Raw genomic sequence first — 25,965 nt, forward strand, 5'->3', positions numbered from 1 at the left:
ACCAATAAGCCCTCCTTAAAATATAAAGGGAACAGTCAAGATGGATGTTTTACATCGCCTAAAGTTTGGATGCCACTTAAGATGTCAATAAACACACAATGAAATGGTTTGCAAACCTTACAAACCCTTATTTACCCTCAACAGAATACTAACAACATACCAGATGTTGGAACTGAGACATTTCACCGTTTCATAGAAAATATATATTCATTTTAAATTTGATGACAGTGACACATCTCAGGAATGTTTGTCATTGTGTAGCATTCCCTTTTCTACAGCTGGTTGTAAATACCTGGAAAGGGAGAAGATGAGTTGCTGGAGTTTTAGGAGATGAATGGTATACATTTGATGAGCTGCTCAACAGCTGTGGGAAAAAGTCTGGGAGCACCCAGACCTTTTCCTGTGGAGCCGTGCTGCTGTGATTGATGCCGTATGTGGTTTGACATTATCTTGCTGAAGATTGCTCAACAGGGCCTTCCTGATGTTGCTCTAAAACCTTTATGTACTTTTCAGCATTGATGGAGCTTTCACAGATGTGGAAACTGCCCACACGAAAGGTACTAAGCTCTATATCATCAGAGATGCAGGTTTTTGAACTTACTGCTGATAACAAGCTGAATAGCGGTGTTGAATCAGTGATTTCCCCCCAAAAATATAATTGTAATTAACCTGACCACATTATTATTATTTAACTTTTGTCCCATTCAAAGCTTAATAATATGTTAAATTACTGAAATGAAAATTCCTCCTTGGTTAGTTTCACTTTCACCAGGCACATCATAACTTTTTATAGCTCTTTGGTAATGAAATGTTAACTATATCAGTAGCAAAAATGTAGAACATTAACAAGTACAGTGTATTTTTTAAGATGTGGTTAAGTTGCAAAGTTATACAATATGAAAAGACTACAGCCTCTAAACATTGTATACAAGAGAAAAACCTAAGTAGATGTTTCCATTTGTTGTTTTGCATTTGGATGTACAATGAATTTTTTTTTTTTAAACGTGTTCATTCACTTAGCTTAATTTTACTCATAGCCAGCATTATTTCTAAATGTGGCCACCTCAATGCGACGGCAAAGCATTTTCTATACTGCTGTCAAAACAGAAAAACCTTGGAAACAACATAGAAATCGTAATAATATGTAATTTCCTGTTGCAACAGCTAAACTAGATATTCAGAAAACCAACTCTGTTGTCACACATTTCCACTGAGAGGGGCTTTCCTCCTTGTGTGTTCATTCAGGTGTGGTATAGCTTTAGTGAATGTTTGCCCATCGCTGAGCTCACACCAACACACACCCTCACAAGGAATGACTCAAGTCACAGGAAAACTGAATATGTTTGTTTCTTTGACAGCATTTGGGATAAGGGTCGGGACTATTGTATTTGAAACAAATCAAGTAAGGATCATTACTTGATTCCAACCCCAGTATCGCAGTTTGTGTTTAGTCGTTTGTTTTACTTTCAGGGTTTAGAAGATGCACGCAATGTAAGAGAGTAAATCAACATATCTGAAAGCAGTGGATGCAGACGTCTCTGATTAACAGAGCTTAGATCCGCTACACAAAGGGAACAGAAGAACACTCAAAAATCCTGGAATTCCCGAGTCTGAACTCAGCTGTGGGTCACATGGGTGTGGTGTGTCTATACTCACACATCCACTCACTGTCAGCACACTGTATCCTAGCAACCTCAGTGTTTGCGCTGTAACCATGAACACTGTTACACTGGCCATGCCCACAGATGTGTGACAACAGCTCAACATACTTCTTTTCTTTTATCCCTGAGTTTAGCATTTCAGGCAGATCTTCATTGGGCACAGAGGCAAGAAATCTCTCAACGTAAACAATGATTTATATCATCCTTTCCATCCACAGATGAAATAATCACAACATTGGTGGATGTTGCCTATATGGAACTTATATGGAGATTAGTTTAAAGTTAAATCTTTTCTTTTTGTGTTAACCAACGGTCAGCAGGCATGAATCACAAGAAGATGTTAGTCAAAAAGAAAACAAAGCTGCACTGATCTGCTGGACCTTGTGACCCAGGCACTCCTGCACTTTGCTGAGAGCTTGCTCAACACAATCAAAGCAACCAATCAAAGCAAACTTTATATTCAGTTACCCCACTGCCTTCTGTTTCATGATTGCATCATAAGTTGCAACATCAGGGGAGTGATTGTGTCTCACAGAGGGGTGTGTTAATGCCTGAAACATTCTGCAGATTCCTCGGAGGAATGATAAGCAGGACTTATCAAGGAGAAAGTGCGAGGTTCACCTGCCTTTTTTCTTGTCAGGGGGCTGTAAAATACAAGTGGGGATTACATCATCACACCTACATGGCACAAGGCACTGAGATCTACAGAATGAGCTTGAACACTTAGAGAAAAAGTAATGCTTTGGGGCTTAAGGTTTGATTTCAGTCTCAATTCATGAATGAACTCAACGAGGCAGAGGTGGTTTTATGTCTAAATCAGGAAAGACAAACACAAGAGATTGGAAATGATTCAATGTGTTTAATGGACAAAAACAATCGTTACAAAACTGAAATGCTTTTTGGTCTCTTCGCTTCTGTTCTGGTTTACTTCTTCGCCATCTTCTTCATGTGCATCTGATAGCACTGCTCACAGGCAATCGACAGTCCAACAACCAAAGAAACAAACTCCTCAAAGTCCACCTGCCCATCACCATTGCTGTCCAGGTCCTTCATGATCTTGTCTACAGCAGCAGGGTCCTTCTGAGACTGTGTGAAGGTAAAATAGATGAGAAGGAGGTATCAAAATTTATGTTTTGTTGAAAATAGTTATATGAAAGACTTGGTTATCTTTAGTCTCTACCCCACCTTAAGGAAGTTGGAGAGCTCATTCTCCATCAGCTCTCTGAGCTCCCGCCGGCTGAGTGTGCTCTTGACACCATCTTTAGAGGCGTAACGGTGGAAAACCTTGATCAGGGATTCCATGGCTGTCTCCAGTTCTGAAGGCATGGTTTCTGGGATGTGTTCAGACTGAACAACAACATATGACAGAAAATGATTAGCCATTTTTTTTAACCTTTTTTAAAAAAAAAAAAAACAAAAAAACAAAAAAACTATCTTACATTAAACACTGAAAAACTGATAATGTTTTGTGGTTGTAATACTTATAAAGAGATTATATCATAAATGGGGACCTTATTAGAGCATTTAATAGTATTTAGGCAAACTCAAAAGGCTAGGATTATTTCAGTGTGAATGTTTCCTGTGTAAAACAATAGCTGGGTTTGCCATTGTCAACAATCTGTGCCACCAATTCCAATGAGATTTATTTACATTTACAGACAGAAAAACAAATCTTTGGCAAATTACAGGTTAGTCACTGTCCTGCAAAAGAGGTTGCCAATGGAAAGTATTCTTCCCACTGAAGAGTATTGCTCAGAAGCAGCAGTTATGTTAAGCTGTTAAAAAATCACAACTGTAACAATCACTTTATGACGTTACAAAAAATCTGCAAAAATGCAAGGCATTGTATGCTCTTGCTTTGCAGTGACAAAGGTTAAAAAGGAGAAGTAGGAGGGAAAACTGAGGATGTGTTATTTGTGCAAGAGGGAATGGAAAAGTTGAACAAGCTGAGAAATGGGAGGCCCATAATGGTGGGATTTAAAGCAAGTAGGGAGAGAGGACGCTGTATGAGTAAAGCACATGTGTGTACATGTCCACAGTCCAGCCACACCCTTAAAGGCCCCACAGTAAACCACAGGTTCAACAATCCAAGAGAGATGCAATAAAAACGAATAAAATGTGAAAGACGTGAACATAATGAGCACACAAAAAGTATTTCACACCTCTTAAAAATTTGGCAGTAAACTCCTACAAGTTTTACAAAGCTGTGAAAAACTCAACACAAGCAACCATACACCACACACTCCTCAAAAATCGTCTTGAAACTAGTTCTGAACTGCAACAAGCAGAAATGCAACAATCATCATTGCTATGGACAACATTCTATTAAATCCATCACCAACAGGCATGTGTTGCTTGAGGAAAGAAAACTTTGACATCAAATGGCATCAAACAAAAGATAATAATCCACAGCAATCCTTTGCAAATCCTGCCAGAGCCACACCTGTAAAACTGGAGCAGAACCGTTAGATCTTACCTCGCGGGACTGAGTCGTATCGGCCAGGGGAGAGGAAGAAAAAGTGTGGAGCAAATGCAGCGGAGGTTTTATAGTGAGGCGCCGCCCCGGGCCGGCTGCTGTGCAGTGAGTCAGGCTGACACGCTGGACCCGCCGACCTCACATCGAAGTGGGTGGAAACCAGCGCAGTAGCTATGCTGCTGTAATGAAGCTTCCCACTCAAACACACCCAACCAGACTGTCTTTTCAAAATAAGTAAAGACATTAATGAAGATACCAAAGTTATTTAAGAGTTTAAAGGTGGAGTATGTAAGATTTTCAATATTTTCAAAATAAATTAACTAATAGAATAACTACAATCATAATTAGAAAGTTTTTTTTGAACATGTAGGTTCCAGTCTGTTCATATTTGATGCGTTATTAAATTACAAGTTTAATTAATGACAAATGACAAAGAGCACTTTTTTTTTTTTTTTTTTACTGGCAGGCAAACATTTAAGAAGGGTCTTTGTCATTAATTAAACTTGTAATTTAATAACACATCAAATATGGACAGACTGGAACCTACATGTTTAAAAAAATCTAGTTATGATTGTAGTTATTTTTTAGTTAATTTTTTTTTAAATATTGAAAATCTTACGTACTCCACCTTTAAAAGACTCACATTTTAAGAGACGGCAGCCACACTTTTCCTCTGCAGGGTAGAAGATAGACACCATCCCAGCAGTTAGTACAGTTAGTAGATGAGGGGCAGCATGCACCCAGGACAGGTTGCCTAGTTTAGGGGATGAGAGCATATGTTGTTCTAAATTAAAACCTCTATGTAGTTTTCAGCATTGATGAAGCCTTTATAAGTTTGTAAGCTGCCCACATCATAGGTACTATTGAAATCCCATATCATCAGAAATGCAGGGATTTAAACTTTCCACTGATAAAAAGTTTGGCAGTCTTTCTCCAATTTAGTCTACAGGACATGATGTAGATGCATCATTTCAAAAGATATCTCAAAATTTAATTAATCTAACAAAAGAAAAGTTTCCACATGGTCCCAATTCATTTTAAACTAGGTTGAGTTTAGAAAAGACAGTGGTGTTGGCTTTTTCTTTGCTTGCCAGACCTAACCTGTATTTGTTGATTCACTGTGAACTGAGTTTATGACTGGTTTTAATGTAATGCCTCCTGGCGGTGTAAAGAAAAGTTGTATCCAGTATGCTGACCTTCATGCTTGTCCCCTGTGCACAGAGATTTCTCCTAATTCTCTGAATCTTTTGATGATATCATAGACTATGGATGGTGGGATCTAAGTCTCTGCAAGTTTAAGCCTTAGAACATATGTTCTGAAACTAATTTGTAATTTTTAGCAAATGCACGTGAGCGACTGCCTCTTTAAGATGCTCTTTTTTTTTTCTTTTATGCAGAAACGTTTGTGTCACCAATTAGCTTATTACTTGTCAAATACTCTCAATACTCAGCTGTGCCATTTGTTGCCTATGTTTCAACTTTTGAAAAAATGTGTAGCTGCCAGCAAACACAAGTGAACTATTTCCACGAAATGATCAAATATCTCAGTTCAAACACCTGAAATGTTTTTCATAGACTCCTGAGAATTAAGTGTTGAGATTTGCAAATCAATGCATTCTGTTTTTATTTACATTTTAAAATGTACCAAAAAATTGTAAATGGGCTGTAAAAGAAAACACACACACACACACACACACACACACACACACACACACACACACACACACACACTCACACACACACACACACACACACACTCACACACACACACACACTCACACACACTCACACACACACACACACACACACACACACACACACACTCACACACACACACACACACACACAAAAAACTATCTTTAAATTAAAAAGTTGTTTTTGCTCTCTGTCACTGAAGTTGTTTTTAAATGTGTTTCTAGGACCCCATTTTTGGTCTGTGAATGAGCTGCAGACATTGATCTCTTTATGACACATTTCTAAAGAACAAAAATCAGATTTTCTGTTTTGTAATTACATCTGAGAATGATAATAACAGATAACAAAAGAAAGCAATTTATCAAGAAGATAGGACAAAACTCAACAGAGTAAAGAAATTATTTTAGTTATCACAAGAAAAGTCAGTTATCAAAGAATCGTTTGCGCCCCCCTGTGTTGGGAATATAATATTGCAAAAATGACAGAGTGATTATCCTGGGCCAGCGCAATTTATGCTATAACTATTTTAATTTCGGAAAAAAAATTAGGTTTATTCTTAAGTTCTGTTGGCCCTTTGTACAAACAAAACACTTCTTTAAACAACATTTGGGATGCTGGAGCTGCTGTTGTAGCAGTTTTGTAATCAAATTAGATAACAAGCACATGGATGAATCATCATGCCAAATATTGAAAAGAAAACTTGATAAATTAATCTCAGAGTACTTTTAAATGACCAAAACCTTACTAAATAGTATTTTTGTGTATATCTTGTTAACAAACATAAAAGTGTGGATCGCTGTTGGCAAGCAGTCTTGAAACGAGGCCATCTTGTGGTGGACAGGTGACATTACAACATGCATCTGGTGGAAAGACAAATGTTGTTCAGCTGGGAGGTATCTTTTCACCCTCTGTTAAACACCATCATCTTTTCATACTCATTAACTGAGGGATGCACAATTTACAAAATGTAAAATCTGATTGCAACCTTAAGTTACAAAGCACATGCTGCATCCAAAATATTAATTTTTATCCAAATTTTGGTACATTAACAGTACATGTAATTATTATTGTAGGTTTTAAAAAGGAAAAAACTAAAAAAAGAAACACAAACTTTCCTATCAATACGATAAATGCAACATTGACTTGATGTTGAGAAGATGGTGACATATAAACAGATACAATTGGTGGTGATGTGGTTGTTTGCACTGCAGCCTTACAGCAAGAAGGTTGCTGGTTCAAGACTTGACTCTGGTGGGATTTTAATTGTGGCCTTTCTGTTTGGGGTTTGCATGTTCTACCTATGTACGTGTTGATTCTGGGTCTGGTAGACTCTGGTACTCAAGCTTCCTCCCACCATAATAATACTTGAAAGACTAACAACTCTTTCTTGTATGTATATCATGTACATGATATACATACAAAAGTTTGCCATAAATTATAATAATAATGAACTTTAAAATGTGCTTCCCCATTACCCAGAATTGGAAAAAGTGGTACACACACACACACAAATTAACCTTTAAACGTGGAGTTGAAATCATTGACAAAATGTGATAAAAAATCTCTCTCAGTATATAAATTGATATTATATCAGATTTCACATTTTGCAGGAAAAATTTTTTAAAAAAAAATCTTTTTGTTTAATTTTTCAAATTGATTTTAAGATGGTCAGCTCTCAGAAGCCCCTTTCTTGTTTGGGGTCAGCAAGCACCTTCCTGGTATGTGTCTTGACTAGTGGAGCCTTTCTGCACAGCAAAGACGTGCAGATGAAACAGATGAGAAAAGAATGTTGAAGGACAAAACACTAATAATACATATAAAATTTATACTTAAATATTATACTTCATCAAGTACATGTTATTGTTTTCTCTACTGCCAAGCCTTGCTATGACAATGCTATGCCCTACACAGCTATTTAGTCACCTCCACACCAGTTACCCATTTAACCAGTTTCACCTGAAGATGAACAAACCACACAGTTAAGAGAAAGACATGAATCTGACTGCAAAGTAACAAAGGCAGGAATATACTTATACTTTACACATAGTTTTTCTGGGACAGATGTGAGATTAGTTTACATTTCTGTTACAGTTAAAGAAGTAGATGCTGTTTGCTGACAATAAGTGCCTTTACTCATCAACATTTTCTTTAGATAGCTCATGTAAGATATCATCTTTACCAAAGAAAGGTTTTATTTGCATGAAAAAGTAAGAAAGACAGAAGGAAATGTATAAACAACATTTGAACAGAAGATTGTGCCAAGATTATCAGTCTACATAAAAGATGATTTCTATTTGTGCAAGCTCCCACTTTCCCTCCTCCGTTTTTAAGAGACGCTAAACAAGTAATCTTAAAAATACCAAACATGAAAGACAAATATTGCAGAGATATTTAATTCTCATCTCTGAAACCCTCAAACATGTAAATAAAAATAGAAATGATAAATACAAACAAGACAGGGACAAATGTGATAAACTACTAAAACTCATTTTGACTTGAGGGGCAAGATGTTCTGCAGGTTTTAATCATGCCAACCAAGCAGGAAGTAGCACAAAACTCTGGGTCCCTATGATCACTTAAATATTATCACGCATGCATATTTTTCCAGTATAAAGGACAAAGGGATTGCAACCTCAAGTTGCAAAGCACATGCTGCATCAGTTCCTGCATTTTTTCAATTTGCATTGCTACCTAGTTCCCGGTTTGTGTTCTTGTGATTAAAGCATTATTTCCTGCACTGGTCTGCCTGCTGCCTCGGGTCTGCATTTTCACCCCCCTGTGACAAGACATCCCTGTGACAAGCAGTTCATGAGGGCCCATGTTAAGTGTGGCTGGTCATGTGCTCAGGCTGGATTTCCAGTGAAGTTCAAAGCTTAATTATAAAGGAACAAGTTTGAAAGTTTTACAGAAGTTGTGTCTGTGCATGACTGAATTAACTAAGGAAATGTTGTCTATTTTAACATGTAGCTCACATAAAACATCCTGACCACACACACCTTTTCACAACACAAGACAAAGAAATACACATACAACTAGATTTGCACAAAGATGGTTTTATTACTGCAAATAATAGTTTTTTATTTTACACATTCATTGTTACTGGTTTTTCTCCTCTATGGCCTTGAGGACCTGCACAAGAGCATCATGGCTTACACTGGCAAACATGGCAACCATCATGGCAAACTCCTGGAAGTCCACAGATCCATCTTCATTCAGATCCACACCGTTGAACAACTCCTCTCCACATTCCCTGTGTCGAGGAAATGTAAATGTATTAACTGCCTTTCACACTTATCAGCTTAACGCTGCATAAATAAGAGAAACCACTTGTTTTTTTTTTCCCTACGAAAGCATCTTTACATGCACAGAAACGAGAAAAATCAGTCCGTCAAGTTTTTTTAATTAATTAATTTATTTTAATTCAATGAGCATGCAGAAAATCTTTTAATTTCTGTATGTAAAATATCACATAACCTTTTAATTATATTAAAGCTAAATTATGCAGCTTTTTTATTATTCCATAGTCTGAGATAAATGCTTTATTTTATAAATATTAAAAATAAATCATTACCAGTCATAATTTGTATCTGTTGGAATGATGGAAGTTGCTCCTTCAGGACGTTTAGAAAGGCTCCTTTGCTCAGTTTTCCATTTTCCCCTTTATTTGACATGTAGACGCTAAACATATGACCGATTGCCATTTCCAGACTTGTCATCTCCATTGGGCTGTCCACTGTTAGAGTTCAGGCGGACCTAAACACAGAACCGAAAGGGAAATAGCTGTAAGAACTATAATAACTTAGCACCACAGAAGTGTTAGATCAGTAATAACACAAACAGAATGAAATACAGATAAGCATATTTTATTGAAACTTTGATCCAAAGTATTTTTGCACACCTTTTAAAAGTTAGAGCAGGGTCCCTGAAGCAACCAGCATACATTATTGTTAGGCGCTTTTAAAACATATGTTTCAATATAAACATTTTATGTGATTTAAAAAAAAAAAAAAAAAAAAAAAAAGTTTTGTTAGTAAATATTAAAGCAAAAATCAGGCATAAAGTTTAATAGAAAAAACCCAAAGCACACAGTAACAGCACTTATATCTAAAGTTGTTCCTACCTGGAGTCAAGATGAGCTCACGCAGTGTGTAAAGGCAGTGTGTAAAGGCAGCGTGTAAAGGTTTAAATAGAAGGTAGAGTGGAGCACCGCCCCTTCTCTGCCTCACCCTAACATTCTTGGTATCATGCTTAACAGGGACGTACATGCGTCAAAGTGCAGATCCCAATAGCACATAATTTTCAGGCATATCCACGTGGCTTTATGTTTCTTAAATTAAAAAGGGGATTTTCAGCAAGTTAGATAGATAGTCTTTCTTTAATAATCCCAACTTGGGAAATGTAGTTGTTGTAGCATCCACGTACATTTGTGTTTATAACACAAACAAAAGTTTAGAATTAAAAATATCTTCAAAATACTTAAAAAAGAAGGTATATAACAATGTACAATGTAAGTGTCAATAGCCTGGAAGGTAATAGTGCAATTTATTTTGAGATATGGTAACAGTCACTTCTGATATTATATGACACAAGGACGATGCATTAAACAGTCTTATTAAGGTGGGCAGGAAGGATTTCCAGTATCGGTTGGACAGATAATACAAAGTTTCTGAGCCAGTTTACCAAAATCGGTAATATCTTCTTTGGCTGCTGTTGTTTTGGTGTGACGCTCAACCAAACAGGTCTCAGAAGTAGGAAATGCTTTGTTCTGAAGCCGTTTTGGGCATGGTGAACTGGATGAAGAGTTACAGGACTGTTGTTCAACCACTGGAATGTTTTCAGATACTGTGAGTACTGGGAGGGTTATTATTTTAAAGTTCACAGTTTATTTGAATTACTTGGCTGTACAAGGTGTCTCAGTCTTCTGGTATCATCACTGTATGGAGTAAAGAGTCTCACCAGCTCAGCTGCAGCACACAGTGTTAAATTTCCTTGCTCTGACACACATATTAGACATGATGACCTGGTAAATGCCCTCCTCAATTTGACGTCTACAAATAGCTCCCTTTAATATCCCAAGACTACATTTTCTGCGCAATTGTACTATTTTGAACAACTTCACACTTAATCAATGGCATGACATTGCAATCACCTTTAAATGCTTTGGAATTTCCTTTGTTGAAAATTTAATTTAACATCAGGTCATTTTATTTGAAGAAAAAAAAAATTATGATTATGATTAAATCATCTCAAGGCTGATAAAATGCAGGTTACTTCAGTGGCCAGTAAATTAGTAAAGCTCTGCTTACATTTCAGATTTTTCATGCACCTCATGGTTTTCTGAGCATTTCCTGCCTCAGCTGTAGATATGTGCATTAAAAGCCCCGAGAAAACGATGAGTACTACAGAGACTTCTTTTCCCACTGACATCTACATGCCACATCATCTGAAGGGATCCGGTGAGGGATGGGATGGAAAGGGTGGGAGGCGGGGTCTGGGTGAGGAATAAAGCCACAGGCATCTCAGCATCTCTGGATACATGTTGACATAATCAACAAATGTAGAATTGGGATTGTCCTTCCTTTTCTGCCTTAACGCATCCCATACTTATGCTTATCAGTCTTTATATGTTAGATTTCGTGCAAAACGTGAAGACGAGAGTCATTTAAAAGAACCTGCAAATTTTTACAAAACGTCCATTTTCTCGGATTTTATGTATTATTCTATTTCAATAGGTATAAAATTCCGCACATATTTTGGTTATTACCATGCATCTCCGTGGCCTGGGTACGTCTGCTGTTATATCTAGATAATGAAACGAGGAGGAAGCTATTTTCTTCATATGGCGGAGATGGATTTCAAGACAGCCTCTACAGCGATGGAAGCCTTGGTTCGTATCACTGTGAGTATCCTGTGTCTGCTTTTGTGTTGTCTGCTTAGCCTACATATTCAAATCAGACTGGACGACGATGTTTTAATCTGTGAAAGGAATGAAAGGCGTGGATTGCACCGTGGAAAACGCTTCACGAGGTGTTTATGGAGCCCAGACTAAAGGCCGTTTATTTGGCTACACACCATATGTGGCAATGAAGATTCAAGGCATTTTCTTAATGTCACAGAATTATTACACATAGTTGTATTTCAAAACGGGAAGAAAAACAACAGGATACTCTTTGTGATAGTCGTAAATATGATGTTTGTGTGGGTGCGGTGTGAAAATGTCGGGATTCTTCATTGGGCTCGTCGAATGGTCGTTTCCATGGAGACCAGATGCAGGCGAACCTGTGCCTGGGATGCTGCTGCTGATGCAGCATCGGCTGTTGAGAGGTTTTCAGATGCGATTACGTTCAACCTTGATGGACCGAGTGGAGATGTTGAATCGCACGTAGGGAACGTGGCAGGCAGTCTGTTTTCATCCTGTCGAATCAGCCACCAGCATCTCCCCCCACCACCATCATCAAGAACCCATCTTACACCAAGCTGCTGGCGATGTAACGCCGCAAACCCCTCCTCTCTTTTCACGAGATATCGCTGTTCTCATGCGGGAATTATTGTCTACTGTCATGGCGCCCAGATTCCAGGTTAAGGTAAGGATGCGCGTGCTTTACGCCCTCGCCACGCCGCTGGTGGACAGTAGCAGTGCGCACTGTACGTTTGAGGTGAATGCAGGGAGGCTCAGTGCGCCGTGGTGTCTTGTAATCTGCAGGAACTGCAGCAGCCTAAATCTGCGTTAGGCCAAACTGCTGGACGAGGAGAAATAAGGCCGGAGTTGACATTGGAGAATGACACACAGAAGCAAAGGTGGACTGAGGGAGAAAGTAGGTTATTGCAATTATTAGGTGAATTGATTTTAATGCTCCACTGTAGATCCAGACTGGTTTCCCCCTGCTGCAGAAGCCTGAGCTAATTTAGTCTTAAATGAGTAGCTGTGTTACTGTAAGAACTGGAAGATGCTGTGCATGTTTTTTTTTTGTCTTTCTCCTATGTTATGTGCTATGTGGGTATTTAATCTATGCTAAATAAAAAATCCTCCATGATGAAAGTGTACTTAGTGACCGTGCATGTGCATTCCCATGCATGGTTTTATAAGTGTGCTGTGTTAATCATCATGTCACATCATATCAGACTGAAAGCGATTCCCCCATTCCCTCTGCAGTTCAGTCAGTCAGCTTGTCCTGTCCTGGTTTTGAAGTTAATGCACAGTGTCTGTGGCAGCTGCAGCTGGGCCTGCAATAGTTTTGGTGGTAGGTTGAGATTGTCAAGGGCATCCTGTGAATCAAGCGAGCTGGTCAATCTGCCTGGCAGGAAGAGGAAATCATATGAAAATGCAGCTTGTTTTATTTGTGTTGTTAACACAAATACTGACTGAACACAGTGTCTGACTAATTAACAAACATAAGCTGACATAAGAGTCGTGGAATTTATGGGATTTTGTCATTTCTGCAAAAAAAAAAAGTAAAAAAGAAAAAATATATAAAAAATAAAAAGGCACACTGTGAGTGTGGGTATAAAGTCAAAGTTCTCTGCAATACCCAGTATCATGTTTGGCGATATTCATCGCCTTGAGCAGGGAAGTGAAATGCTAACTGCTCCAGAGGTTCAAACATAAAGTTAGCCAACAGCACTGGCCAGTTTGGATTTATAGACTAAAGGTAAAGTTTTCAGAAGTGAGATATAAAAAGAATTAAAAGCATTAACAATATGATTTGTTCGGGAATCTAAACCAATGCATTTGCATTTCCCCACTGTGTTAGTTGGAAATGTGTCAGCAGTTGCTTCTGTCCGTGAAGTATGTTGCACTGACCGCGTTTGACATGTTTTGAGAGAATTTGTAGATTTGAGTGACTTGTTATTTTTGACCTGGTGTATCAATACTCTCTTTGCAGCACACATTTGGACACAGTCGCATCATGAAACGTGCAATAAATAAGGTTAATTTTCATAGTGTCATAAAAACATAATGTGGTTTATGGTCACAGAGTTCACATGCAGACTGGTATTTCAGGGATACAGCTGAATAATTAATATTTGGCCTTTATGTATAATTAACCAGAATGTTACCCTGCCTCATCTGTTTGGGACATCCTTTGACACTGGCCAGTCTTTTCCAGTCCTGTCACCTCCTCTAACATGAATGTTATTTTGGCTTTGAGGAAAATGTGTTCTTAGAGGTGAAAATGCATTTTTAGACAAATATAATTGGTAAGTTAAAGGTTGGGCACATTTTTTTTTGCAAACTTTACATGTTGGATTGAGGTTTAAAGATGCACAGTAATTTCATTTTAGAGATCTTTGAATAATGGCCCTCCTTTTTGCTTTCAGCAGTCGAACATGAAGAGCCTGGAGCATGAGCTGCATTGCCCCGTGTGTAAGGAAATAGTCAAGCAGCCTGTGGTCCTGCCATGCCAGCACAGCGTCTGCCTCTTGTGTGCCTCTGAGGTCTTAGTTGCAAATGGCTATCCGCCTCCTGAGCTTCCACCAGAGCCAAATTCCCCGGCCTCCACACCCAACATGCGCTCACCTCGTCAGGCACGCAGGCCGACACCTAAAGCTGAGCAACGGCCCATTGACCGTGTGCTACGATCAGGTAGGGAGTGCCTCTTCACGCTAATAGGGAAGAGAACGGGGATATTTGAGATAATTCAGCATTTCTTATCTCTCTTTACTAAAAAATGGTACACCATTTTAATTTTAGGTCCCCATCCACCTTCTCCATCAATGCCACGGTCTCCCGGATATGGGACGTATCAAGGACGACGGCGTAAGGAAGGCCCGCCCTTGGTGATGATGTTCCCCTGTATCCCCTGTGGTCGAGATGTTGAACTGGGAGAGAAGGGGCTTACTGACTGCCTTCGTAACCTCACCTTGGAGCGTATAGTGGAGAGGTGGGGGGAAAAAAAAACAACATGCAAATGTAGACATATGTCAAACAAAATTATGATTAAAAAAGAAAGATCTGCATAATAACCCCACTCAGTGAAAGTGACCTTCAGGTCATTGGATCATAAGGAGCAAATGTAAAGAAATGGATGACTCCAACCTGAGAAACAGGGCGATTGGGAACATGTCCAAATCTAATAGTCGTTATCCAGCAGCAGCTGAACTGTGAAGAATCCTGCACAGTGTGCACTGCAACATACCGTGTAGTATCCACTCCTAATGATAGTGTTTCCACAGTCTAGCAGCTTTGTGTTCACCTTCTCACCTAAAGATTAGTCCTTTCTTTCACATCACACCATTTAACGGTTTCACGATATCTGGTGAAAGTGAAAGCTTGTAGCAAGTTTTCTGTTATTTAATCATAGAGAAGCAAACCAGATAGATAAATGCCTAACCAGTCCATCATCTCTGCCTACCATTCATGCTTTTTCTCCACACTTCCACCAGGTACAGACACACAGTGAGCCTGGGCAGTGTTGCTGTGATGTGCCAGTTTTGTAAGCCTCCTCAAACTCTGGAGGCCACTAAGGGATGTGCTGACTGCAGAGCCAATTTCTGCAATGAGTGTTTCAAGCTCTACCACCCATGGGGGACACCACGGGCACAACACGAACACATCCAGCCAACACTCAACTTCAGACCGAAGGTACTGAGAGACATATTGTAAGTCTTTTACTGCATGCAAAAATAACAAGCTCTAAAATGAATCTAGCTTTTTGGTGCCATTTCCGTTCAAGCTCCACAAAGATCTCTAAGCTGTCATTCCTGCCGTGTAGGATAAGGTAAAAACAGTCCCATAACATATAATGTATTTCAGCAAGTTTTCATTTACCAGGAACATGCAAAGTCATCTGCCAATAAATCCAAAAACATCCTACAAGTCCTGAAATTTAGACAATACGGTAGTGATAAGTATGACCCCAAAAACTTGCTCGAGCAGCTCTTCAAAGAGATTCATCCATCAACAAAATGGATCTGAGTCCAGCCTTCTCTCTATTTTTAGGTTTAGGAGAAGATTGACTTAAAACAGAGATAAGCAGCATGATGGCAGCATTCTCTTGATCTGAAGCGAGCTTCCATTTTTCTTGGCTATCAGGGTGAAGAGTGGCACAGACAATCACTGCTTTGAATGTAATGCTCATAAAAACAATCAGATGCTTGGTAAAAATGATCTTTAATGTTTCCTAAACTGCTGAGCACCATTGCTCCAAATGCCATTTTGGAATGTATCTGATTATTATAGTATTGTAGAGATGAAAATGTCCTTTTTTCATCTACAGTGGATCACACATTAAATTAAATCATGTCATGTTACATTAAGTCACTGTAAAATTAAATAGTTGTAAAGGAAGCCTAGAATAGCCAAAAAAAAGTTGTGAAAGACAAACAAACGTGAAATAAGTAATAATTCTAAAAAAGAGCATACATGCTTCTGACACATGCGTTCACTTATTCTTTATTACAAATATCTATTTAAATACATGTCAGCATCTTAATGTATTTAAACATGTAAACATGGTCATAAAAACTTGCACAAGCTCAAACTGAGAATGGGAGAGCATGTGGATTTAAATGCATCTGAATGGTTACTGGCACCAGACAGAATGGTCTGAGTATTTCAGAAATAGCTGATCTACTGGGATTTTCATGCAAAACTGTCTCTAGGATTTTATAGAGAACTTTAAAAAAAAAAAAAAAATCCAGTGAATAGCAGATTGTCTGAATTGAAATGCCTTGTTGATTTAAGAGTTGAGAGAAAAAAATGTGAAAAATGTACAGATATAAGAAACTGACATAAATATGTTATTTAAATGTACAGGTTATGTGTTAATATGCACAAAAATCACAAGAATTCTCTTCTTTTTTTCTTGGGTAAAGTGCTTTTTAGACGAATTAGTTCTGATCAAAAGTTTTTCTTTTCCTCAGGTCCTGACCTGTCCGGAGCATGACCAGGAGAAGCTACAGTTCTATTGCAGGTCCTGTCAGCGGCTGCTCTGCCCTCTCTGCAAACTACGCCGCATCCACACCGGACATAAAATCCTCCCAGTGGCGCAGGCTTACCAAGCTTTGAAGGTGCCACTTCAAATGTGACAAATCATGAAATATAAAAGACAATTTATAATCACGAACGATGCACAAATGTTCACGGTGAACCTAGCAAGCTCTCAAACTTCAAGAGGTCAGCGTTGATCTAAAGGCTTTTGTTCTCAGACTTCAGCGTGGTACACAAAGAAAAATCTTTGTTTTTAGGATTTATTTCCAAATTTTGGAGAATAAATTGTGATAACAAAAGGAGCTTTTTGATATTTACACTGAAGCAATGCTACAGTAAATAGGCTAATCCAGAGTTAATGTAAGACTGTGTAAATATTAATCTGTGTTATGTTTCTGCTGTTTATTCAACAGGAGAAGATTACTAAAGAGATTAACTACATTCTGTCCAACCAAGACACAGTTCTGGCTCAGATCACTCAGCTGGAGAGTGCCATCACGCAGACTGAGGTGATTAATACTTTTGACTGATGAAATGTTGTTTAACACGGAGTTAAAATCTGTCAGAGGCTAAATCATGTAAAACTGTATGTATCCTGGTCAGGTTTAGTAATGCTTGTTTTTTTTGACTGCAAGTTGCAGGAAACTGGACCAGTCGGACATAACTGAGTCAACTAAATGAATCCTTATTTCTTCTGAAGAAAAATGTGAAACTAGAGTAAAGCAGGAATAAATAATTGTTCTGAATTAGTCACATTAGAGAAAAAATTGTGATAAAATGCTCCTCATGGCATTAAAACATCTGCCGTCACATTAGGTTGGTTTCAGAGCAACTGCTGAGGACGCTGACCAACTCAACTAGTTTGCCTGAATCATGCTAACAGGGCAAGCAGAGCTGAGTTTGTTTTAACCAAACCAATGTTTGATGGGAAATTGAAAAAAAAGGAACATTTTTAGAAATATTCTGTATAATTACAGCCACTTGAATGCAGAATTGAGTATCTTACATTCACATGGTAGCCATGCTAGCTGCAACGCAACAGATTTTTTGGCTGACGCTAGCACAAGATGGAGAGACTCAATCTGGTCAAGATATTTTGTAGCAGCGATGCTTCTGTTTCTTCTGTGTCTGGTGAAAGTTTGCAAAACTGCCAGGTAAAAAAATGAAGTGACTGTTGACTGTGACCTTTGACCTTTTAAGAGTATTGATATGTTACAAAAGGACCGCTGAATCTAGAACCTACTGGAGTCTGTTCTCTACTTTGATCTTAGCTAGATATCTTCTGTTCATGTTGGCTTTTTTCTGCAGTTTAATTGCTTAATAGCTACAGATTAAGACATTGATAGAAGGTTGCAAGATAATGCAAGATAAAGTCAGAAACGTTTGCTGACTACGTTAGATGACGGACACAACTAGCAAAGTTAGCTAGTTTGAGGCTAATGCATTGCAGTAGGTGAATAGATTATTTTACCTACGCTGTTAAGGATAGAGTCAGCTGTTGTTCGCTTCATAAATCCACTCGCTGCATCATGGCACTTTGATACCAAAAATACCTCAAAAATCTTTAACAGCTAACTGATGAAAAGCTGTCGGATAGCCCCGACTCCACATTGCAGCAAAAACGTAGTTCTCTGTCTTTATATGTTTTAAGAAACTGTACAACATATTTTGATATGAATATTTGCATATGCTTGATATATATGCTTGACATAAAAGTAGAAATTTCAAGCTGTATTAAAATAGTTACATATGATTAAAACTGTGATTACACAGGTATTAAAGGTCAGTAATGTTTGTGTGTTTGCGTAACTACGGCAGATCTCTCTGAGATCAAACTTGCTTGGCTTGATTCCCTTCAAAGCTGGGTTTTCTTTTTTCATTATTGTTTTGGACTGAACAAGAGTTACTTTCTCTCACAAAAATAAAACTAAAAATGCATTTAAAGAAAAAAAAAAGTTCATTCTTATTTTGTTGAGATGAAAAGCTTGTAACAACTCCTTTGTATGTATTAATCAGTGTCTACGCTGTTTTTTTTTTTTTAACAATTCAGTCTTTTTTTTTTTTTTTTTTTCTTTTACTTCCATGTGAATCATTGTGAAAATGTTGCTTACCTGCTTCAGCTCATTATTAATTTTCAGATGTTTGAACGTGTCTGTATTTGCTGTTCATCACTAGGTAAACAGCGTGTCAGCCAGGGAGCAGCTGGCTCAGAGTATCAGGGATCTAACAGCTGCTCTGGCCGAGCGCCATGCTTCACTCACTCAGGCACTGGAGACAGCGCGGCAGAAACGGGGCGAGGCATTGGCAGCTCAGGTGGCGGAGAGACGCGGCTTGATGGAACATGCCGGGCTCATGGCTTTCACCCAGGAACTGTTGAAAGAAACAGATCAGCCTTGCTTTGTGCAGGCCGCACGCCAAACTCACAACAGGTTTTCCATTTGTTTATTTGTGGCATTGCTCTCTGACTTGATCGTAAAATTACTGACAGAAGTTCTGTGTGAAATGTGTATTTTGTCATTAGAGCAAGAGATAATCTTATTTGTTTCTGCAAAAGAAGACTTTTGTTTGGATGTGAGCAGATTTTGCTCCAAAACATGCTTACTTATTGTTCAGAATTAATGATGCTTTCACAGATGTGGCCGCTACATATTTCATCAACACAAACGCAATCTCAATCTTATCACACCTACTGGCTGAATGGCGTTAATAACTCAATGTTCTCCTTTTGTCTACAGTCCATTTTCTATCCTGTCCCAACTTCTTAGAAACAATATGAAGTTTTTATTTCACAGAATTTCTCAGTTTTGGCCTTTGATGCCGCGTGCTACACTGAGTTCAATATTTTTAGATGGATTTCATTCTTCTATATTTAGATTTAGATTTTTATTGATGGTTTGGAAATGAGAACTAGTCATGAGGCTATTGCAGCTGGAATTGTATTTTTTGTTTAAATGTGGAAAGCCATGTTATTCATAAATGTGTATCAATCTTCTGCCAAAAAGGATGAGCAAAATAATAACTTTATTTTTGCTCGAACATTTAAAAAAATGGGATCTTTGTGGACATTTTGAACAAATAAAACAATTTTTACGTAGCTGCCTTCAGTAGGATTGAAGCTGTTTGGAGATAACACAAACCTGACAGTAATGCATCAAGAATAGGACTCATGACTAAAGTGTTGTTAGTTTTGGCCCATTTGCTGGATTTATTGAGAGTAATAAAACTACACAGTGAAATCTTTTATAAATCCTTTAGAAACATCTCTCCCATGTTATCAGTCTGTCTCCCACACACCCATCTTGATGGAAGCTCTTAAACTGCTTTCCCTCTTTTTCACTTTGCCAGGCTTAGTAAAGCCATCGAGAATCTCCAACATTTCACTTTCGCCGCTGACCCGTCCTTCAGACACTTCCAGCTGGACGTCTCCAAAGAGCTCAAACTCCTGACGGAGCTCAACTTCATCCAGGGTGAGCTTGGGAGCGATGGGAGGAAGGGAAACGATGGGAGTGGAAGGATTGGAATATAAGGAAGAAAATAAAGAGGAGACTCATTAAATTAAGTTAAAAACTAAATTGATTTCTGTCAGGATGAACTTATCATAAAAACTTTGCTTTCAACGTATTTTTGTCGCAGCTCCTCTGGCTCCAGTGATCGATACCCAGCGTACTCTGGCCTACGATCAGCTCTTCTTGTGCTGGCGACTTCCCCAAGAGTCCGCACCGGCCTGGCACTTTTCAGTGGAATACCGCCGTCGGGGTGTGGTGCCGGGAGGGGCCTCCAGAGGAGGGGTCAGAGGAGGACTGGCTGCTGCCCGCTGGGGCTGGCAACGCTTGGATGAAGTGAGTGGAAGCAGCGCTGTGATTGACAGACTGGAGATGGACAGCGTGTACGTGCTGCGGGTGAGAGGCTGCAACAAGGCAGGTTACGGGGAGTACAGTGAGGAGGTGTACCTGCACACCCCGCCCGCACCAGGTGAGTGTCCACCTTGGTTGCTATGACTACAGAGACACATTGTTACATTCAGGATTTGTATCACATTTATTGCTGATAGGGGTTTTAGATGATCTGGTTTGATCAACTGATTTGAATAAAAATTTTACTGTCCTGCACAATCACAAATAATAATCAAAATATCAGACAAGAATTAAAAAGTAGACTGACAAAGACGACTGAAACATGTTGTCTTTAAAGCATGCATGCACGTATCAACAATGAAATTATCAGTGGTCACTACCACTGGTTCTAGATTTTTGCACTAATGAAAAACAGATGGACAAAAAAAAAAAAAACACTGCATACCATCCCCGCCTTCTTGCAGTGAGTAGTAATAAAAACAAGGAAGTCATGCTAACAGGGTGTGGAGATGCTGATGGAGACTTGTGTACAGGTTGTGTTGCTGGTCAGACACCTACAAATCTTTAACCAAAACAAACGAACGAAAAAAAAAGAGTAAACAGTGATAAACACTCGAAGGGTTTTCTAGCATGAAATCACTTAAAATCCAATCGTACATGTTTGACCCAGAAGTGTACGTAGAATAGGAACAAAAAGAATATGTGCTCATAAATGCATTTTTGTAAGAAAGTAACTTATTAACAGCACTAAAGCTGCAGATGTCAATGAGATATTAGCAATCCCTTCAAGGAGTTAAAATGCAAAAAACCCTTCTGACCACTGTTTATTTGCCTCATTTGACATCACAAGAGTAACTTGGGGAATTATATAATGAAGTTGTTAGTGACCTGAGCGTTACCTTTCTGGTTGTCAGTCCTTTTAAACCACATTACTGTATATGCCAATGCAGGGAAGGGATTGTGGAATATGACGAGCGACTTAAGTTAGCATGTAGCAATTTCATGCAAGGTTAATTAAGATCGACTAAACTACTAAAATGGATTTTTTGGTGGATTTTTTGGAGAACAATCCGCATAGTCTGTTATTTACTCTTGCACAGATTATGTACCATTACAAGACTGACTTAACCAAAGTATTGCACAACAACACAAGCAGAACAGGGTTAACCCTTTATCAGGCAAGTGACTATTTTAGATCACTTTGTTTTCTTTCATTTTCAGCATAAAACAATTTAAAAAAATGTAACAACAGGATGGAGGTCTTGGTACATACCAGAAGGACAATTTTAGGTTAAAATTTCTAATTTCAAGTTATTTTATTGAGTGCCCTATAAATTGTTAAACAGATTAAACAGGTTGGGCGTGTGTAAACCTCCCAACCAGATTATTACACACAAAATAACTTCTGTTAGAGATCTCGAAGCGGGATACACCCAGTATAAACGTCTCAGGTCAAAATAATTTTTTTTGCCAAACAGCTATGACAAGTATGGCCGGTAGAAACCTTTTTTTTTTTTTTTTTTTTTTTTTTTTTTAAACACGTTTGTTTTTTTGTTTTACCCATACCAGATGTTATCTTCCCAGATCCTACACATCCTGCCTGATTGTTGAGGCACCATTGTGGGCTTAGGTTTCTTTACCCCCAACAATGACTATTATTTTTTATAACTTCTAACTAATTATTCAGAAGTTTCACTGCTGACACATGAGTGTATGACAGCTACAAGAAAATCTCATCCCATCTACCAAGTGAAGTACCATTGCTGTCATCCAGGGGCCACTCATCATTTCTCCTCTGCTATTATTTATCATTTACAGTCAAAGCATTACGATGGTTCCTCTGGTGAAATGCTTAAAAATTCATTCTCTTCTCTTTTCTTTTCTCCATTCCCATCTTCTTTTTCCAATTACTTCCACCTCTGTCCTCACTTTCAACACTTCCTCCCTTTCTTGCTTTTTATTTCCTTATTTTTCCCCTCATCTTTTATTTCCATTTCACAGCTTTGTACTTGTCATCCTCTACTGTGCTACTTCCACGCTGCCAATCTACTTGCCTCCTACAGAACGTAAGAAGTGCATTCATCCCTTTACCACCTCTCGATACCCCCCATAAAACACATTTCTTTCCTCTTCCCCTCTTTCTCTACGTGGTCATCCCACACATCTTCTGTTTTTAGACAACCACTCACCCTCTGCCTCCCGTATCGAGATCTGTCCGAGCACCGATGAGGTTTGCAGTTTGTTAAGACCTGGGCTTAACAACATGGATCGGACTCAGATCCAGGGCTTCCTAATGGTCGATTTAAGTGACTGGTGAATTCCTTGTGCCCCTGTTGGCTGTTTTACCTTGCTATCCTCCCTCTTTACTTCTTAATATACAAAAAGAAGAAAAGCCACACTTCCCACTGCCTGAACTTTGCAGCAGTTCCTGCTGTATTCTACTCCCTGAGTCATCATGTAGATCAATGTCCTTTGCTTTTCCAGTGCTACTGGGAGGAGGTGCATGGCTGCTCTCTGTTCCTCTCAGTTGCTTCTTAATCTCCCTATTTTCTTCTCCTTGCTGCTTTCTGACTGTAATTTTGTTCAACTTTCCTTCTATTGTCTCCCAAACTTCTCTTGTAACCTCTTAAATCCCTATATGGTATATGTCTGAATGCACCTCTCTACCTTTTCTCATGTCTTTTAATTCTGTCTCCAATCCCACTATGTTTCCCTTCCTTTCTCTATCCTTTTCTCTGCTCTGTCCTCACAGTGCTAAACTTCTACCTAGACTCTCGCTGGGGTCTCCATGCCGACCGGCTGGTGGTCAACAAAGAGCAGCGTGGTGCTCGCAGTGTCCCGGGCCTTTCTCTGCTGCAGGCTGCTGACCACGCTCTCACTTCTTGTCATCTCACTTCTGACCTCCTGGTCGGGGACGTAGCCATTACGCAGGGAAGGCACTACTGGGCATGCTCAGTCGAGCCTGGCTCTTACCTTGTGAAGGCATGTAAATTCAAGACACTTTAACACAATATAATTTAGAAGCGTTTAGTTTAGACTGTGATACTGTATTTAATCTGTTTATCAAATTAATCAAATCAAAGGTACTTTATTTATCCCCGAGGGGAAATTCAAGGTTCAATGCAGTTTATTGAAGGTTTGACATACAGACATTTAACATTCATGACATGTTTACAGAACCAAACTGAAGCTTAGGCCCTGCAGCCAGTTTTACCGGTGCCGCCTTATAAATGAGGAAAAAATGACATGAGGAAGGATGGGTGGGTGTTGAAATAAACTCTAAATACGAGAGGACACAGAGGACAGGTACAGGAATGTGAGATTTAGTGTGATAAGAGGTTAGTTCTCAAAAGGGATTTTTTAAAAGGAAGGAGTTTGTAAAAGATTAACTTTGACAGGAACATCCCTGCTAGGATTAGGTAGCTTGTCCCGTCGTTGTGGAACCGCACATGTGAGCAGTTTGAAGTGAGACTGCTTTGTGTGTTTGTGACTGAACAATCATGTTGAGTTTAATGAGTAATAGATTCTCATGTAAGTGTAAATCAAACATAAAAAAAAAAAAAAATTCTGCCTCATCTTAACTTGCGTTTGTGTGTATTAGCAAGGAGACACACTGGGTGAGTGGATGAGTGGCCTGTATGTGGAGTCGGGCTGCATGAAGTGTCCTGGTTTTCTTCTGGTTTAAAGTGCAAAGTGAAATCCAGTAAGATCAGAGACAAAACACTGGTCCAGCTACAGAACAGCTATGTCGTGCTTACATTTATATTGGGTCATTCAGCTTGCGCCAAAGCCAATAAAAGAGGAAAACTAGTAATCAGTTATGATTCTCAGGTTTTTTGCAGTCTTTGGTGGGGAGATTGTAGAAATGGTTAACTTTATATTTCATGTTAACTAGAGGAAAATCCTCCAGACTAATTCTTAAATCAGATTATCCAAAATTTCTGAGCAAGTTTTTTTTTTTTTTTTTTTTTTTTTTAAAATCCTGCAGTACATTTTAAACACAAGGTAATGTTTAAACACTTGGTGTTTGAGTGGATTTTATTATGACTGTAAAAGTTTATCAGCAGATAAACACTTATTCTCTCACATCTAACATTGCTTTTTGTTTTACTTTAAATAACTGAAATGGTAAAAGGTAGGTAGTCTGAGTGATTTGAAGCAAAAGACATGTTTATAATAAGGTGTTGCTGCTGTCTTTTTTAACAGGTGGGTGTTGGTCTTGAGTCTAAACTACAGGAGTGGTTTCACCTTCCACAGGACATGGCCAGTCCCCGGTGAGTAAAACAGACTAAAATCAAAGGAATGTTCCATCTTAAAACGGGACTTCAGACCTGAAAATAAACCTTTAAATATAATTACAGATTGTTTTAAGCTAGGCAGGTTTATCTGTTTTGATTTGGTTTAATTTGATCCTATTTGCTGTTGCTCTGGTCTGAGACCATGTGCTTCTACTCTGTATGAACTCTTTACACACCCAGTGCAAATGTATGAAAAATAAACCAGTCTGATCATATTCTTACTCATCAGGCTGCTTTGACCCTGAAACCTGTCTAACAAGTGGGGATCTTTTGTAACCTAAGACACTGGATATTGATGAGAGTAAAAAAAAAAAAGTTGTTGAGTAGAAAAAAGAAAAAAGAAAAACAACAAAAAACTCCAAACATAACTTAAACTTGCACTGTTTTCACAGTTACGACCCAGACAGCGGCCATGACAGCGGAGCAGAAGATGGGCTGGACTCTGCGCCGCCTTTCTGCTTCCTTACTATGGGCATGGGGAAAATCTACTTGCCCCAACACAGCTACCACCACCACCACAACAGCCAAAGCAACAGTAACAGAGATCCCATCACCAACGGCAATGGCCCCTCCTCGCCTACGGGCCTCACCTATCCACTGCCGGCCCGGCTCGGCGTGTGCCTTGACTTTGAGAAAGGACGCGTCACTTTCTATGATGCCCATTCTCTGCGACCCCTGTGGGAGGGTCATGTGGATTGCTCCGGCCCCGTGTGCCCTGCTTTCTGTTTTATCGGTGGAGGCGCGCTGCAGCTGCAGGAGTTGGTGGCCAATCGTAACGCAGATCAGACTCCGGTCAGACGTGTAACCATCCAGCCGCGCGTCTCCAATCTAAATAACAACTGATGCTTGATGTGAGGTTTTAATGGTAATCTGGAATGTATTTGGCAATTGTGAAGTATTTACTCTGCTAGAGCGAAAAAGTTAGACATCTCAGCGATTTTGTTTAGTCTTTAATTTTCTTGGATAAGAAGACGTTTCTATAGCGACAAATATGCAATGTAATTATGTTTCTTACATTTTTGTTATACTCTGTTTTGCAAGATTTATTGCT

At 38.9% G+C, this 25,965-nt stretch overlaps 2 protein-coding genes across 2 annotated transcripts; one reads left to right on the forward strand and one right to left on the reverse strand.

The window, feature by feature from the left end:
• Window positions 1–2,505: 2,505 nt before the first annotated feature.
• LOC306769674 (protein S100-A1-like) lies at window positions 2,506–4,201 on the reverse strand. The gene is made up of 3 exons (XM_079258364.1): window positions 4,138–4,201; window positions 2,847–3,008; window positions 2,506–2,747 (listed from the first exon to the last, which is right to left on the reverse strand). The coding sequence occupies exons 2-3, from the start codon at window positions 2,985–2,987 to the stop codon at window positions 2,586–2,588; spliced, it is 303 nt and encodes a 100-aa protein (XP_079114490.1). The 5' UTR covers window positions 2,988–3,008; window positions 4,138–4,201; the 3' UTR covers window positions 2,506–2,585.
• An 8,191-nt stretch (window positions 4,202–12,392) lies between these two features.
• On the forward strand, window positions 12,393–25,757 carry trim46b (tripartite motif containing 46b; the record flags this gene model as incomplete). The annotated part of the gene is made up of 12 exons (XM_079258430.1): window positions 12,393–12,416; window positions 14,155–14,416; window positions 14,525–14,714; window positions 15,217–15,415; window positions 16,696–16,842; window positions 17,176–17,271; window positions 18,938–19,191; window positions 20,108–20,229; window positions 20,396–20,734; window positions 23,369–23,598; window positions 24,823–24,890; window positions 25,307–25,757. 12 exons carry the CDS (start codon window positions 12,393–12,395, stop codon window positions 25,755–25,757), a joined length of 2,382 nt encoding a protein of 793 aa, XP_079114556.1.
• Window positions 25,758–25,965: the final 208 nt, after the last annotated feature.

Source organism: Telmatherina bonti (genome assembly GCF_933228915.1).
Source record: "Telmatherina bonti genome assembly, chromosome: 19".
NCBI classification, from domain to species: Eukaryota; Metazoa; Chordata; class Actinopteri; order Atheriniformes; family Telmatherinidae; genus Telmatherina; species Telmatherina bonti.